Source organism: Garra rufa, chromosome 11 (assembly GCF_049309525.1).
Source record: "Garra rufa chromosome 11, GarRuf1.0, whole genome shotgun sequence".
Lineage (NCBI taxonomy): Eukaryota > Metazoa > Chordata > Actinopteri > Cypriniformes > Cyprinidae > Garra > Garra rufa.
In genome coordinates, this window is record NC_133371.1 from 34,978,513 (window position 1) to 34,996,789 (window position 18,277).

An 18,277-nucleotide genomic window follows, 5' to 3' on the forward strand; every position below is an offset into this window, starting at 1 on the left:
CTAAAATAATAATCTAAAACTATTTTCTTAATATTATTTCTGATCTTATTGTGCATCAGTACATGCAATTCCAAAGAAAAATGTTTGTCTTCATAATCTTTAATCAAAACGCAAAGCTTGCTCTGCGTCTAAAACAACTTTGCTTTCTAATTTATCTCATCAAGTCTTTCTAACAAAACACGCACATCCAGTTTTAGGCTGACGCTTTAATCTGTGTAATCCTCCAAAATGCACTCCACTCAGTTTTTCCCCCTGAATAATAATTTGTCAAACAGCAAGACGTTTCTCCCTCTTTCTCTGTCTCTATCCATCCTAGCCCAGAAACCTGAAGTATAAAGCGCAGAGTGGGATGGTACGGCACGGCTCTGCACTAGCTAAAGTACACAGCGAGACGGTCTCAGAATTTTAAACACCTGCCTCTCCGTCTCCCGCTTGCTAAGCACTCCTTATTTTTAACCTAGACAGACTCGTTTTCTTCTCCTCACCTTCTGCTTCTATAATGAAGAGTAATGAAGGAATGGAGGGATGGATAAGGAGACAGCGAGTTGGTAGGGCACTGTAAAAACTAAAAATGTATTTTTTCCAAAACTCCTCCCCCCCCCCCCCACACATTTTTTAATAATCAAAAATGATGCATAATCAATTGAATTCAGTACAGTAGCAGTGCCATGGTAAAGTTTTTTCCCTCCAGAATTTCAGAATTTTTTCCAGTATTTTGTGTTTTATGATTTAATACAAATTTATTATCAAAAATGTTGCTAATCAAATGAATGATAAGCAACAAACAATTTAATCTTGTAAAAAATTTTTATATGATTCATTCTTTTCATTATTTGCCAGACAAAGTACTGCAAAATGGACGCCTGCTGTTTAAATAAAAAAAAAAATTGTGCAATACTCATTTAAAAAAATATTTTAATAAACTACATTTTTTTTATTATTATTAGTTTGAGAAGTACATTCTAATGTACAACAGTAATATACAGTATTTGTGTCATAATTTCTTCAAATATAAACAGGCTTTTTATTTTGGTGGATTGTAGTGAAGACCATTCTATGGAAGCCCGTTTCAAGCCCTGAATAAAAAAACACAATGACTTTTTTTCCAGAAATTGCAATTGCGAGTTATAAAGTCAGAATTGTGAGATATAAGCGTACAATTGTGTATATAAACTCGCAATTGCAAGAAAACCCTCAGAATTGCAAGATTTAAACTCAAAATCCTGAGAAAAAGTAAAAATTGCGAGATACAAACTCGCAATTCTGATAAATAAAGTGGCAGTTTTAAGAAATAAAGTCAAATTGTGAGTTTATATATCACAATTGTATATTCTCAGAATTGCGACATAAACTCGCAATTGAGAGTTATAAAAGTAGTACTGCATGGCATAAACTCGCAATTGTGAGAAAAAAACGCAGAATTGCGAGATTTAACTCAAAATTCTGAGAAAAAGTCAGAATTGCGAGTTTCAAATAAAGTGGCAATTTTTAAAAATAGTCAGAATTGCGTGATACAAACTCACAATTCTGACTTTTTTCCTCAGAATTGCGATATAAACTCGCAGTTGCAAGTTATAAAATCAGCATTGTGTGATATAAACTCGTAATTGTGAGATTTAAACTCAAAATTCTGAGAAAAAGTTAAAATTGCGAGATGCAGACTCGCAAATCTGAGAAATAAAGTGGCAATTTTTAAAAATAGTCAGAATTGCGTGATACAAACTCACAATTCTGACTTTTTTCCTCAGAATTGCGATATAAACTCGCAGTTGCAAGTTATAAAGTCAGTACTGTCTGATATAAATGCGCAAATGCCAGAAAAAAACTCAGAATTCTGTGAAAAAGTCAAAATTGCGAGATACAAACTCGCAAATCTGAGAAATAAAGTCAGGATTGTAAGATATAAACTCACAATTCTGACTTTTTTTCTCAAAATTGCAATACAAACTCGCAGTTGCGAGTTATAAAGTCAGTATTGTGTGATATAAATGTGCAATTGCGGGAAAAAACTCAAAATTCTGAGAAATACTCATAATTGTGAGATTTTTTCCCTCACAATTCTGACTTTATAACATGCAATTGTGAATTATTAAATGTGACCCTGGACCACAAAACCAGTCATAAGGTTAAATTTTACAAAACTGAGATGTGTACATCATATGAAAGCTCAATAAATAAGCTTTATATTGATGTATTGTTTGTTAGGATAGGACAATATTTGTCCGAGATACATCTATTTGAAAATCTGGAATCTGAGGGTGCAAAAAAATCAAAATACTGAGAAAACCGCCTTTAAAGTTGTCCAAATTAGGTTCTTAACAATGCACATTACTAATCAAAAACTACATTTTTATATATTTACAGAAGGAATTTTACAAAAAATCTTCATGGAACATGATCTTTACTTACTTTCCTAATGATTTTTGGCATAAAAGAAAAATCAATCATTTTGACCCATGCAATGTATTTTTGGCTATTGCTACAAATATACCCCAGCGACTTAAGACTGGTTTTGTGGTCCAGGGTCACAAATCAGAATTGTGAGATATAAACTGGCAATTCTGAGATTCTTTTTCCCCCTCAGAATCGGACTTTATAACTCTCAATCACCCAGAAATGTGAGAAAAAAAAAGTCAGAACTGCGAGTTTATATGCCGCTATTGTGACTATAAATTACTGTTGTGAGTTTATATGTCACAATTCGGAGGACAAAATAGTCAGAACTGTGTTTATATCTCGTAATTCTGACGTAATTTCTCAGTTTATCTTCCAATTCTGAAAAAATAAGACTAAGATAAATTGTAAGATATTATAAGATAAAAACTTGCAATTACCTTTTTACATTTTTTATTCCATGGGTGAAAATGGGCTTCTATACTTTTCAGTTTCTGTGTGTATCTGATGATAGTTTTTATCAAATGAAATAATGACATTTGTGAAGTGACTCTCAGGGCAGTTCTGGAGGCGCATGTCCGTTGAGACATGTAGAACATGCAGATATTTCACATATAAATAACAGTTTTTTTGCACTTTAATATTCACAGTCGTGACATTCTGCATTCCACAGTAACTTCCATTTTTATGACTACAGTCTCCGATTCTGGGCCCTGCATTGAGAGCATTTTGAGTGCCTTTCACACTCAGACTAGAGAAACGCTGTGAAGAGTTATCTGCTGAAAGAGATCAGAGATCGACTCACCCACATATACAGTATCTGACAAAAAAACGGATCTGCTTGCAACTACCTGTGACTGCACCCACAAGACCTTTAGAAGTACTGGTCACCCACCCACACCTTTCATCTAACTGCACTGCTCTCATTCTGTTCAATCTCTTCAGTGTCCAGTTTCCCCAGAGACCGATGCTGCACTCGGTCCATTTGATCTGTCCTTTATGGCAGGCGACTGCAAATCCTGTCAAGCAAGGTTTACTACCGTAGTCCTGCACCAGCAGTTTTGTGGTCTCCATCTGCCAGAGCATCTCTGCATTAGACTGTCTTAGCTCGTTCCCCCGCTCATTTTTTATAGAAATTGCAGCTTGCCGCATATAAAACACTGACTTTCACATTAAATTGACATGTTTATTGCTAGGTACCTTTTGTAGCTATTTCCTTACCATTACAGTAACATAATGCACGGAAAGTAAGTAAATCGGGACAGTCTGCTTCCGCTGTTGGCCATGCATTCAAGTATGTTTCTTGCCTAAGTGTAAATGGCACTGTAACATCCTCTCCTTCCCTTTCAGAGCAGGATCTAGCTTTTAGTCAGGACCCAGGAGACACTGAACAGACATGGATACCTACAGTAACAGCTAGCCCATACACATCTCAATGGAAAAATAACCAAGAGGTCAATGGATAGACTTATATATCTTACTAATCTGTAAAGAGAAAGCAGGAAGGAAATGGGTGCTTGTTGGAAATATGCAATGCTTGAAGGGATAGTTCACCTAAAAATGAAAACTGAATTCATCCTTACTAACTTTCTGTACCATGAAACGTTTCAGTTATGTTGCTGTCTATGCAGGGTCAGAAAGCTCTCAGATATACTCTTAAAAAAATGTGCTTTAAGGTTCTTCACAGCGATACCATAAAAGAACCATTTTTGGTTCCACAAAGAACCATTCAGTCAAAGGTTTTTTTAAAGAACCACCTCTTTCTTACCGTTTTATAATCTGAAGAACCTTCTTTCGCCGCAAAGAACCTTTTGTGAAATGGAAAGGTTCTTCAGATGTTAAAAGTTCTTTAAGGAACCATTTACACAAAAAAGGTTCTTTTATGGCATCGTGAAGCACCTTTATTTTTAAAAGTGTATCATTAAAAATATCTTAATTTGTGTTTTAAGGATGAATCAATGTCTTACAGGTTTGGAACATGAGGGTGAGTAATTACTGACAGAATTGTCAGTTTTTTTGGGTGGACTATTCCTTTAAAAGGATATTTAAATGGCAGTCAATGGACAACAAAATGATTTGGTAACCGATATTCTTCAACATATGTTTGTTTGTATTGTCATTTCATTGAGTTACATGAAACCCTTGTGTATATAACTGAGAATTAGTTTGAATTAGAGAAAAAGGATTTTATAATGTCAAGGTGAGAAAATGTAAAGACATTTAAGTGTTTCAATCTAAAATTAAAAGCCGAATTAACTGAATATTAAATCATTCACCTGGTGCACATTGTGATTTATTGTAGGCAACCTACTCAGAGAGGAAATTTGACATGTAAAATTACAAACCGCCATCAGATTTACCAACCCCACATGATGACTATGGAGATGCAAATCTGAAACCAACGCTTACACAATATAAGACCATAAAAACTCTTAAACGTCTCTAAAAAAAAATCAAATACCATGACCCTGGTATTTGGAATGAACGTTGCCAAATCCAACTAGCTCTTCCACTGAAGCATTATAGCAGCCAAGGAGCTTTAACGCTGCTTCCCATCTAAAGAAATAAGTAGATTTCACCACCTCTTGCCATTTAGAGCTGAGGTCATAAGTTTACATCAGCAAAATGTTGATTATTTTACCAAAATACCAAGGGATCATGCAAAATGCATATTATTTTTTAATTAGTACTGACCTGAATAAGATATTTCACATAAAAGATGTTTACATACAGTCCACAAGAGAAAATAATAGTTGAATTTATAAAAATGAATTTATCAAAAGTTTACATATGCTTGATACTTAATACTGTGTTGTTGTATTAAGAACCAAGTGTATGTAAACTTTTGAACAGGGACATTTTTTATAAATTCAACTATTATATTCTCTTGTGGACTATATGTAAACATATTTAATGTGAAGTATCTTATTCAGGTCAGTACTAAATAAAAAAAAAATAACATGCATTTTGTATGATCCCTCTTATTTTGGTCAAATAATTACACTTTTGCAGATTCTGTGAGGTGTATGTAAACTTATGACCTCAACTGTACATTATGAGGCAATGACCTGAAAGAGAAAACTGACAGCAAATATAAAATATTGCATGCTAGTATTGCTATACTGCCTCTTGTGGCAACTCTGCAAGTGCATTTAATACAACAATAGAAAATTGAGCAGAAGCATCTAGAAGTGTCTGCATTTATGGCTATGATTCAATAAAACTTAGAGACGGCTGCATAATGCTATGCTTCCCACAGCAGGGGCTGAAAACTCAAACACAAGAGACAAAGAACAATGCATAAAGCTAAAACAAGAAAGTCCTAGGAGAAAACATGTTACAGTCCTACACAGCACAGAGACTTAAAGGGTGATTCATCTTCAAACTGGACAGATACCTGAAGCATACAGCAAAACACAGACTTAAAACTTGATGTCCTGGAGAGATCCAGTCATTCCAATTAAGCATCTGTGAATTGACTTAAACATTGCAGTTTGCAAACAGTTCCTGCTTAACTTAATGAAGTCGAGGCATCAGTTTCTTGTCGATAAACACAGTAATTGCTGTCGAAGGTGACCCAGATAGAATTAAGTCTAGAAAGAGAGTCAAATACTAATACATTCAAATACATGCTTTATGAGTCATTTAAAACAATGTGGAAAAATTCATAAACTTTGTAAAAAAAAAAAAAAAAAAAAAAAGAAAGAAAAAGCTTTTGAATTGTCTATGCACAAGAAAGGAGTAAGTAGGAGAGCTAAACAAAGAGAAAAGCGCCTACAAAGTGTGGCCTGCATAAGATGAGTTGTGTACATCTTGCAAATTTAATTCCCGAAAATTATAGGGGAAGATAACAAGCGGGTGCGCATTAAAAATGCATCTCTTAACTCTGGGACGAAGCTACTTGTGGAACGAATCTTCTGATGGATGGCACTATTTACACCATTTACTATCTCTGCATCTGCTGAATCAAAAATGAGTATGCAGCACAAGAGGAAAAATGATCAGACGTGCCCACATACATTAATGGCCTTACAGCACCACACTATGCATCCCATGCATCTTCTCACTGTCATTTCCTGTGGCTTCTCTTCTATTGTATTACATTTAAAGCAAGAAGCTCATTCAAAAGAAAAGAAAAACAAAACACTACATTGATGCAATCTGGGCCTCTTAAAGCAACCTAGGTTTGAGTGACTTGCCAATCTGACTTGGGTGAACAACACCAGCAACCTTCTGGTTACCCTGAGCTTTACCCCACGTTTGTTTTTGTCTATATGTATTCTTGTGAGACACTCCAGAGTATCTTTTTGTAAACCCTGTAACCTTGGAACTGAAAAGATTTTGGTGTTCAGAATAATAAACAGCAGACAGAAGTCAGCACAGCTCCCATTCAGAACATTTTCTTTCAAGCCACGCTGCTCATTTAAAGAGTTCAAGCAAGTCAATTCGTTCAGGACCTCAAATCCAGCTTTAACAAAGGTGATTCTGGTGCAATAACTCTTTTGACCTACACTGACACTTTGTGACTTGGAAACTCCTGCTGTTGAGTGTTATATAAAAAACTATTCTGTAACCTGCATGTGAGGGGCAATCACCTCCCAATTTCTCCTGCATCAATATTGGAGCACCGCAGGGTTGCCAGCTCTCTTTCCTCCTACACTTTTGATCAAAATGAAAGCATGTAGAACTACAAAAAAGTCAGTCCATTTGCAGTAGAAAGACAGTCTGCATTCTCCTAAAATGGAACGACTCAAACTCACCTCAAAGCTATGGAATTAGTAATCGACCCTCCCAATCCACTTAACCATTATTCCACTGCTGAATTTCCTGCCCAGTGGCAAAGCAAATTTTGATTTCAGCTGAGATGCAAGCTTGCAGTGTGATCTGAATGCAATGAAAGGGAAAGAATACGTCCTGTAAAATAATATAGTTTAAGTCAAAAGTTTTCATACACCTTGCAGAATCTGCAAAATGTTAATTATTTTACCAAAATGCATGTTATTTTTTTATTTAGTACTGACCTGATTAAGATATTTCACCTAAAAGATGTTTACATATAGTCCACAAGAGAAATTAGTTGAATTTATAAAAATGAAAGTGTTCAAAAGTTTACATACAATTGATTCTTAATACTGTCTTAATATGAATGGCTTCATGAGTCCCTTGTTGGTCCTGAACAGTTAAACTGCCCACTCTTCTTTAGAAAAGTCCTTCAGGTCCCACAGATTCTTTGGTTTTTAGCATTTTTGTGTGTTTGAACCCTTTGCAACAATGACTGCAGTTGTCCTCAGATCCATCTTTTTACACTGAGGACTCATAAGCAACTATTATAGAAGGTTCAAATGCTCACTGATGCTCCAGAAAGAAAAACAATGCATTAAGAGCCGGGGGTGTAAACTTTTGAACGGAATGAGGATGTGTACATTTTTCTTATTTTGCCTAAATATCTTTTTTTTTTCATTTAGCACAGCCCTTCAGAAGCTACAGAAGATACTTGCATGTTCCCCAGAATACAAAATAAGTTAAATTTACCCTGATCTTTAAATTCAAAAAGTTTTCACCCCCCTCTCTTAATGCATAGTTTTTCCTTCTGAAGCATCAGTGAGTGTTTGAACCTTCTGTAATAGTTACATATGAGTCCCTCAGTTGTCCTCAGTGTGAAAAGATGGATCTCAAAATCATACAGTCACTGGTTCAAATACACAAAAATGCTGAAAAACCAAATAATTTGTGGGACCTGAAGGACTTTTATGAAGAACAGCTGGCAGTTTAACTGTTCAGGACACACAAGGGACTCATGAACAGCTAAAAACTAAAAAAAAAACACAGTGGATCATTCAGGTAACAACACAGTATTAAGAATCAAGTGTATGTAAAAAATTTCCTGATAAATTACTCACCCCATGTCATCCAAGATGTTTATGTCTTTCTTCAGTTAAAGTTTTGAGGAAAACATTCCAGGATTAGTGGACTTCAATGGGAGCCAATGGGTTGAAGGTCCAAATTACAGTTTCAATGCAGCCTTAAGGGACTCTACAAGATCCCAGCCAAGGAATAAGAGTCTCATCTAGTGAAACAACGAGACAATGAAAAACATTCAAATTGACATAGTTTTTAACCACAAATGCTTGTCTTGCACTAGCTCCCATTGGAAAGGTCATATGTTGCGTAGGCAGAAATTCTGACCCCGTGTTTACAAAAGGAACATTCAGAGAACGTCAAGCGCCCTTTACAAAAAAAGATAAAACAATGATGTGTAGAAAATTAAAAAGAGTTTTTCGCCCTACCCTACCTTTTTGAACAGTGTACAGACAAAGAACTAACCACACATGACCTTTCCAACGTAATTATGTAATGTGTGAAGTCACGGACGCACATCGCAGAGCTAGTGCGAGATTTGTGGTTAAAAAGTATATCAATTTTACTTTTTTTTTAAAATTACTAATCGTGTAGAGCCCTTTGAAGCTGCATTGAAACAATTTGGACCTTCCATTGGCTCCCATTGAAGTCCACTATATGGAGAAAAATTCTGGAATGCTGTCCTCAAAAACCTTAATTTATTTTCGACTGAAGAAGTAAAGACATTAACATCTTGGATGACATGGGGGTGAGTAAATTATCAAGAACTTTTTATTCTGGAAGTGAACTAAACCTTTTTTAAAATAGGTTTAAAAACATATAGCATTAATGGAAACTTCTACAAGTGCACCCAATCTGTATCTAGTGTTTCCTATCCCTTCTCTCACTTTGTCACATTGGCCTCATCATGCTGGTTTTGGCTGTTATCTTTCCACTCAAGAGGAAACCTGTGGCACATTGTCCAGATTGTGCTGTGGATTGTTCACCTTCCCCTGCCTTATATTAAGAACCCAGGCCAAAGAACAGTAGATGAGATCATTGCTAACCCTGCATCACCACCTGTCCTAGGAACTCCCCTTCTGGCAAATCATAGAGCCAAAATGCAAAACTGCAACACAACACCAAAACCGCTCATGCTCTGCACCTGCACTGACACCATCTGGCCCTCTGTAATACTCTGTCCAACATAGCATGAACAGGACATGCAGGGTGTTAGCTAGTCTGTCATTGATGGGTGTGTGGAGACTATGATCGGTCAAGAGGAAAATGAAACTAGCTTTGGTTTGAACTGCAGCACTAGGTGAATGTTCAAAGACTCACAGATGTGAAAGTGATGCAGAGCTGTACAATGGCTTTAAATATTTTCTCACTCTGTGTGCTTGAGTACAGACAGGACTTTTTAATCTAGCATATATAGATAATGTGCTCAACTTTGTGGCTCAGAAACGAGGCTGTTCATTATCTCCTAATGCATGTCATCAAGTGAATACACCTGGCATATAAAAGATTTTGATTGCTGTAGAGGTAAGTACAATGCCAGGTCAAGCGAGTACTTTTAGAAGGTTTCCATCAAATCAAATTGATTATGTTTTATTATGTTTTTTGTAGCAAACACAAATCTACTCTTTGCTTGATGGATTGGCTTGAGACTTTTAGCCAAATTAAAAAAGGTTGAGTTCATGACATCATACTAAATCGTTTATTCTCCTCTACATTTTTCAGTTCAGGCCGATTTAAACATGCATTAGTGTATAATTGTCTTGGCAGAACAGGGCCATTTTTTTCTGTAGTCCAATAACAGCTATTTGGAGATTAGTCCTGAATTTTGGCTCATCTCAATGGTCAATCCTACAACTATAACAAGTTCATTAGATCTTTTCTCATTGTGTATTTATATTAACATTAAATTTTTTAGTGCCAGTGTTTTAAACAGCATGCTGACAGTGTGCTGTATTTTGGTTGTTGGACAATTTGCACAATGAAATTGTTGTATCACATCTTGCACTGTTTTTATGAGCTTCTCACCAAAAGCGTTATATTTTTAAAGCAGAAACTTTTAAAAACACAACTGAAATCCCTGTTTATGAGCACAAGAACAAATCTTATGTAAATGCGTATCAGGTAAACTCAAAACCCAACCTAATTTTTCAGAGATTTAGTAATGCCCTGTTGAAAAAAACAACATATGCTGGATAGGTATGTTTTGAAGCATGACAGCTGGTTTCAGATGGTCTTTAGTTGGTCATGAGCTGGTTTAAGCTGGTCCTGCCTCAGGACCAGTTCAGGACCAGCTTAAAACCAGTTCAGGACTAGCTTAAACCAGCTCTGGACCAACTAAGGACCAGCTACAATCGCCTGCCATGCTTTAAAACATACCTAACCAACAGCTGTTTTTTTTAACAGGGTGGGTAGTTCACCCATAATGTAAATTGTCATTATTTACTTTCCCTCATGTCATTTCAAACCTGTTTGACTTTCTTCCCAAAGGAAGATATTTTAGATGTTTCTTTTTTATATACAGTTAAAGTCAATGGGGTCCAAAGACTAAGCTGTTTATCTTACTTTGTTTTTCACAAAAGAGAGAAAGAAAAGTCACTTTTGAAAATGTGTAGTTCTATCCTTAAAGGGTTAGTTCACCCAAAAATGAAAATTCTGTCAATAATTATTCACCCTCGTGTCGTTCCAAATGTGTAGGACTTTTGTTCGTCTTCAAAACACAAATTAAGATATTTTAGATGAAATCTGAGAGCTTCAGAAAGGTACACAGAACATCGACAAAATAGTCTATGTGACATCAGTGGATAAACTGTAATTTTATGAAGCTATGAGAATACTTTTTGTTGGGCAAGAAAACTAAAATAACAACTTTATTCAACAATTCTTTTTTTAAATTACCACGACATGTGACGCATAGCTTCATAGACTTACAGTTGAACCACTGGACCACATGGACTATTTTGTTGATGTTCTTGGTACCTTTCTGGACCTTGAACATGGTAGGACCATTACTGTCTATGCAGGGTCAGAGAGTTCTCAGATTTCATCAAAAATATCTTAATTTGTATTCGGAAGATGAACAAAGGTCTTACAGGTTTGAAACAACATAAGCATGATTAATAACAGAATTTAAATTTTTGGGTGAACTAACCCTTTACTATGCTCAGTGATACAGCTTCAATTTTACAGGACACTGCAAATAAGTGTGTGTGTCACCAGCACTTGGTGAGTGAGAGTTTGCAGGATGCTCATGGCATACAAACACCTTCAATTCTGAGTCCTTGCTGCTGTAGTTCAAACAAAGCAAAATTTACACCTGCAGCCCCGGGGAGGAGAAAAGGAGAAAGAGCATAAGACAGCATGGGGGAAGGAGTGGTAAACAAGAGTAAAGGTGAGAAAAGGCAGAGAAAAGATAAGAGGGCAGAGAGAAAAGGAGCCCAAAAGAAGAAAAGCAAAGGTAGGAATGAATATTTAAGAAAGCAGGGCTTGAGTGAATCTACTGTAGGACAAGAGGGGAAAAAAAGTAAAAGATCCATAGGAAGGAGTGAAGCATATCCCAAAGATGCTTGGATTCTCTTGACTACAGTAGCTGATGCTTTAACCTTTTACACAATATAAGCAGTTGAAAAAAGAATAGTTAAATTTTTTTTTTTAATATACAATATATAATTAATTGTTACAAAACTACAGAAGGTACACCCATGTGAAACAATAATACCATTCTAGTAGCACTGCTTCTGACTTATCTAGCTGCTGCAAAGATAACGGATATCAGGGCATATGAATCCAGATAAAAGTCATCTTATCACCTCACCAGAATGCATTTATCTAAATAATAAATACAAAGGTGCTGCTTGGGATTATGAGAAAGCAGCCTGCTCTCAAACACACAAGATAGTTAACCTCGATTGGGATCGATTCCCAAGGCTGTCAGTTTAAACGAGTTTAGATGGTACTCCATAAATGTTTCCTATCTCTTATCTACCCATACAGTATGACACTTGAAATAACAAATGCAGTTTAGGAATCAGACAGACATACAGAGGCAACAAAAGTACACTGGGATGCATAAATTAGGCTAGATCTTACTATAGAACTAACTTTGATTTACTTTGACAGTGACTTTTGATTAATCGAGATACATTTGTAAACTGTGTTTTCGCTTTAAAAAGCGGTCCACACAAGCATCTCCAAGCGGTTTTTCAAGTTTCTCATCCACACGGAAATGTGGATTAAATTCTCTCATGTAAAACCTCATAAAGGCTCACTTAGATAATAAAGATGGAACAGACATACAGTGCCTTGCAAAAGTTTTTATACCCCTTCATTTTCCCTCCTACATTTCTTATGTTGCTGCCTCATGTTAAACTGCTTTAAATTACTTTACAGAGCTTGAGAGGTGAAGAGGTGGGGCAAAGAATGGCAGATAATTGCCAAATGTTGAAGTGCAAATCTTGTTGCATCATACCCAAAATGACTTGAAGCTAAAAAGGTGCTTCAGCCAAGTTAAGGGTATGAATACTTATGCAATGTACTTATTTCAGTTTTTTTTTTAAATAAATGTATGAAGTTGAGACAATTCTGTTTTTGCTTTGTCATTATGGTGCAGGAAATGTAGAATGATGTGGAGAAAAAAGTAATTTAAACCATTTTAACATAAGGCAGCAACATAACCAAACGTGAAAAAAATGAAGGGGTATGAATATTTTCCCAAGGCACTGTAATACGATTTCATTCAATTATTCTGGCAGGATCATTTTATTTACGAAACTTACTCTCAAATGGCACAATACCGGTATAACCATAGATATCTATTTGTACAATATGTTAAACATGCGTCAACATTTTCAAAAGCTTTAATTTTTACAGTCTAAACTACAACGAGAAAACTGCATTTTTAAATATATCCTTTTTGAAGAGCGTTTTCAAAAAGCTAATTTCTCCTTTACAAAAACGCCATCTCAGTATAGACAGAAGGCCAAATCAGAGAGAAAAAGATGTGTTTTCAAGGCCTTGGTGTATGGATGAAGTCAGTTCCCAAAGGTGTTGTTCATCACATTAAATATGGGCATGTTCCACTTACATTTGACCACTAGAAAATGATTTAATATCTTTGTGTACCTAAAGTGTTTAAATACATTTAGAAAAGTGTACATGTGAAACTTTTCTTTAAAATAAATGCCACTTGGTTTGATATTTTGTCATCTAATGTAATACCATTCATCTATATTTATGAGCTGCTCAAGTGTCCAGATATTTTCTGAGGACACTGTACTTTCATATAGATTCCTTTAAAGCTAAAACGCTTGCTGCATAAGCTACACATAAGCTACAGGGTCTGTTTAGGTCACATTGATGTCAAGCGTTGAGATAAGCCAGTGGGTTGTTGAATTTATTCACTGTTTTTCTCTATCAGCTCATTGCAAGTTTGCTCACAGTGCTTCTCACTTCTGTTTGTGTTTCCTGTTTACTAGAGATTTGCTGGCTTGTCTTTCCGCATCTGATATTGAGCTCTAAGCTAAAACCGTGTTGTATATAATTTATAGGGGCATAAAACTTCACAGAAAAGTTTTATGCTTGTAAACATACAAAAATGCGAAACATCAATCTGTGCATCTTCACATTCGAGTACACACAAAGAATTGAAAGTGCTGCGAGAGATAGAGGAGGTCATCTTGTTATCACTCAATGTACACATGCACACACACACACGTATCTGTGCACACACACACATTTATGAGCAGAGATGAATGACTCCATGCTCAGGCCATTCCTTTTCTACCGTGCGGCTGACATTGACAAACGGCCCGGCAGTGTGAATTAAATATGACAGTCCTGCTGCTTCCAGCGGGACTCTGCCTGTTGGACGCTACATGCTGGCGTAACTGCCTAGCCATCGCCAGAGTCTTATCTTGACATATACACATGCACATCCAATCGCACACACACAGTGTTCCGATACAAACATGTGGAGTGAAACTCCAGGCAAATGAAGCTACAGCCAGCGGTCTACCACTTCCACTTTGGGCAGTGTGAGGTGCCCGCCTAAGGGCGATTAAAATGCATAGTCATTTAACAGCAAAAAGGTCTAGTCTTCTCAAGCAGACCCCCCTGTGTGCCTGCTGACATTCCAGAGGTCTCTATGGAGCTGGTTCATTATTCTCTGTGTGTGTTTGCTGACATTGTGGAGGCATTTCTGGTCCAGTTCATTACTCTCTGGGTATTTACTGACATTGGGGAGCCCTGCTGAGGTGCATTCATTATTTCTCACTAGGAACAGCACACACAGGTCTGCTTGAAGACCGGAAACACACCTCCAGTGACATGCTCACATTCTACCTGAAGAGAAGGGGGTCTACACTAACAGCTTAACATGTGTTTGTATGAACTCAAAGTTAAAAATGAAGAGAATAACATACATTAAAGAGAGAATCGTTACACATGGATTTACATACAAATCAGTAGATTTTTAGTGTGTTGGCTCGACATTAAAGGATCTATGCATTTGAGAGCACAAAATTGATTCAGATCTCTTCAAAAGACTCAAAGGATTAGTTCACTTCCAGAACAAAAATTTACAGATCATTTACTCACCCCCTTGTCATCCAAGGTGTCAATTGTAAAGAAATAGTGTTTTTTGAAGAAAACATTTCTAGGAATTTTCTCCATTTAGTGGACTTCTATGGTGCCTATACTTCAAATTCGTCCTACACCAATGCTTTATCTTTTTTTTGTAAAGGGCGTTTGACCTTCTTTGCACGTTCACTTTGTAAACAAGGAGTCAGTATTTCTGCAGTGATGTAAGATGATTTTAAAGTTGGAGGAACTTCACAGAATACACATGCGCATCGCAAAGCTAGACAAGATGAGCACTTGTGGTTAAAAACTGTCTAAATTGTAAATATTTTTAAAAAAATAACATTGTTTCGCTAGATAATACCCTTCTTCCTTAGCTGGGATCATTTAGAGCCCTTTGAAGCTGCATTTGAACTGCATTTTGGAAATTCAAACTCACGGGCACCATAGAAGTCCACTGTAAGGAGAAAATTCGTCAAATGTTTTCCTCAAAAAACTATTTCTTTACGACTGAAGAAAGAAAGACATGAAATTCTTGGCTGACAAAGGGGTGAGTAAATTATCAGTAAATTTTTGTTCTGGATGTGAACAAATCCTTTAAACTGCATTTTATGATGCCTTTATGACCTTATGATCTTGTAAGTTTTGGTTACCTGGACTTTCAATGGAGAGACAAAAACCTCCCAAGTTTTATTGAAAATATCTTAGATTGTTTTTTGAAGCTTAACCAAAGTTTCATGGGTTTGGAAGAACATGAGGATGATGTTCCGTGGCCTAATGGTTAGAGAGTTATTTGCGTAAACCTTTGGGTTACAAGTCCGAGTCTCAGGTCCGGCAGGGATTGTAGGTGGGGGGAGTGAATAACCAGCACTCTCTTCACCCTCAATACCATGACTGAGGTGAGTCTCTTGAGCAAGGCACCGTACCCCCAACTGGTCCCCGGGCGCCGCAGCAATGGCTGCCCACTGCTCCGGGTGTGTGTTCACGGTGTGTGTGTGTTTACTACTGTGTGTGTGCACTTGGATGGGTTAAATGCAGAGCACAAATTCCTAGTATGGGTCACCATACTCGGCCTCACTTCACCTCCTTTCCTTTCCTTTCCTTAAAGGGACTCGTATGGCTTAAAATAAGGTAAATTATGTCTCTTACTGAAATATGTAGTAGAAAATCCATTAAAGATTTACATTATTTAAAAATCCACATTTTTTATACATATTTTTGGACTATGGGGGGCACCATTATTTTGATTATGTCAAATGGTTGCACTCTGTAAGCTACTGCCGCTACCTGTTGCTATTTTCACCTCAACACAACTTGAAATACACATCTCGGAAAATAAAAATACTGATACAATGCCACATTGTATGGGTTTTGGTTGTAATTTCCAGTCGAAGGGCAACAAGAGAAGCAATGTTAGTCTTCACAGCTTTCCTAGCATTAAAAGATGAGAAAAGCATGGTATTTAATGGTTTGTGGACAATTAAAACTTCATAAAGATCTGCGTCTTTGTTCTCTTCACTTTAGCTGATGCCTTTGAGGCTTTTAGTACACCACAGCTGCTGAAAGAGCTTGTAAGTGGGAGAGACAAGAAATGCTAGATGCCATCCTGGCAGGATGTAAACACACGGATGCTTGTCATGACGTCGCAGCCACTGAAGGTTTTCAATCAACATCTGGAGGCGTTTAGACTCCTTTTGAGGAAAAAAAATTATGGAACGGCATTTGGTAAAACTCTATGCTTATATCCACATCCTGTAAGCACTTTCAGTAGTTGTGGTCATCGTATCAGTGTTTTGTTTTCTGAATTGTGATGCAGTAAAAATAGCAAAAGGGAGAGCAAGAAGCTCACAGAGTGCAACCATTTCATGCCGTCAAAATAATGGCATTACCCATAGTTCAAAATATGTAGAAAACTATGTGGATTTTTTTAAATAACGCAAATCTTTAATGGTTTTTCTACTACATATTTCAGTTAGAGACATCATTTGTTATATTAAGCCATACAAGGTATTAAAATCCCTTTAATTACCCTCATATTGTTCCCTGTTGTTTGACTTTCATTCTTTGGTAGAACAGAAAAGAAGATACATTAAAAAAAGTCATATCGGTTAAGAACGACACAACAACATGGTGAACCATCCCATTGATCAGGCTGAGACATTTTGTATGCACTCACCCTATTCTCCTCCTCTCTGAGGTCTGGCATGGTGCTAATGCACAGGCTGATCACTGTCACCGCCACCATCAACACAGACAAACAGGCGAACACCTTTCCCGGCAAGCCCGATTGAGGGTTCTCCACCATGTCCCTCAATTGGTTCATGAACTTTCTGTAACGCGTCTCCACGGCAGGAGGGCGCAGCTGCAAACTGCGTTGACGACGCTCCTCCTCTCTCCTCTCAAGCTCAGTGACTTCCTCAATGCGAGTGTACATCTTGCGCTTGCAGCATCGTTCCATGTAGGCCATCTCTACGCCCCAATAGTTGAGCTCCTCATGCAGTGAGAGCGCACACATCTCCCGTAACAAACGCAGCTTTCCTGCTGCTAGGAAGTTGAGGATTACACGGAACGCACTGGGGCTACGGTCAAAGAAGAATTCATGCCGTGCCTCATCGTAATCGTCACAAACACGAGCGATCTCCTCAGGACTGCTGCAGGGTTTTAGACGTCCTAAACGAGTCAGAGGGAACTGCTCCAACGTACTCCAAGGGAAGGTGTAACGGTTGCCACCCACGTTGATGAGGGCTTGCAGGCCATGGTCCACTGAAAGCAGATCTTCTGTTCGTCGAATGAACTGAGCGCGCTGATAATAAACTCCCTTGATGGTCTCGGTTTCCGGGATCTCGGTAAAGATGTGGTCCAAGCTGCTGTCATCACTGACCGAGAGGTTGCTGAAGTCATGATTGGCGTTGCTGATGATTGGCATGATGGCATTGAAGAGGAAAGTTAATCAAATGGGTTGGGCGAAGCTCAGGTCGTCTCAGCGTTAGCCTGATACCTGGGTTTTGGGCATTGAGGTGTTTATTCGAAGGTGGATCCCATAGGATCTCATGAAGAGTTCAGTGAGGACCCAAGCAGCCCACATCATTTGCACCCTGTTGGAGACAAAAAGACAAGGATATTAAACAGATGTGAATTCATAAAACTACAAAGTTTGCAAGAGTACTTTAACTTATTGTATAATATGCTCTTCAGATTTCAATAACGAAGGACACTGTCGTTTGACACAGACTCTGGAGGCTGGGTGTATTAGCAGAGACTTCCAGACATCCCACAACTTCTAATAGAGATTGAATAATTTGCTGTTGTCAAGGTGTTCCATTATGCTAGGGTGGGAGCTGGAGTGATAAACTATTTATTAATAGAAGCATATTCCCGTTGGGAGCGAGGCTTGCTTTACTGTGTGGAAAGTTAATTGAGGGAAGGGTGTTGAGCAGCCCAGTGGCAGAGA

The 18,277-nt window shown here is 37.4% G+C and overlaps 1 protein-coding gene across 1 annotated transcript in view; it reads right to left on the reverse strand.

Annotated features, from left to right (window-relative positions):
- The window catches only part of kcng4a (potassium voltage-gated channel, subfamily G, member 4a), a 37,001-nt gene extending 19,236 nt beyond the window's left edge, over nucleotides 1-17,765 (reverse strand). Inside the window, exon 1 of the mRNA XM_073850496.1 lies at nucleotides 17,003-17,765. Coding sequence (XP_073706597.1) covers nucleotides 17,003-17,752 — 750 coding nt within the window. The 5' untranslated portion in view covers nucleotides 17,753-17,765. The remainder of the gene's footprint in view (nucleotides 1-17,002) is intronic.
- Nucleotides 17,766-18,277: the final 512 nt, after the last annotated feature.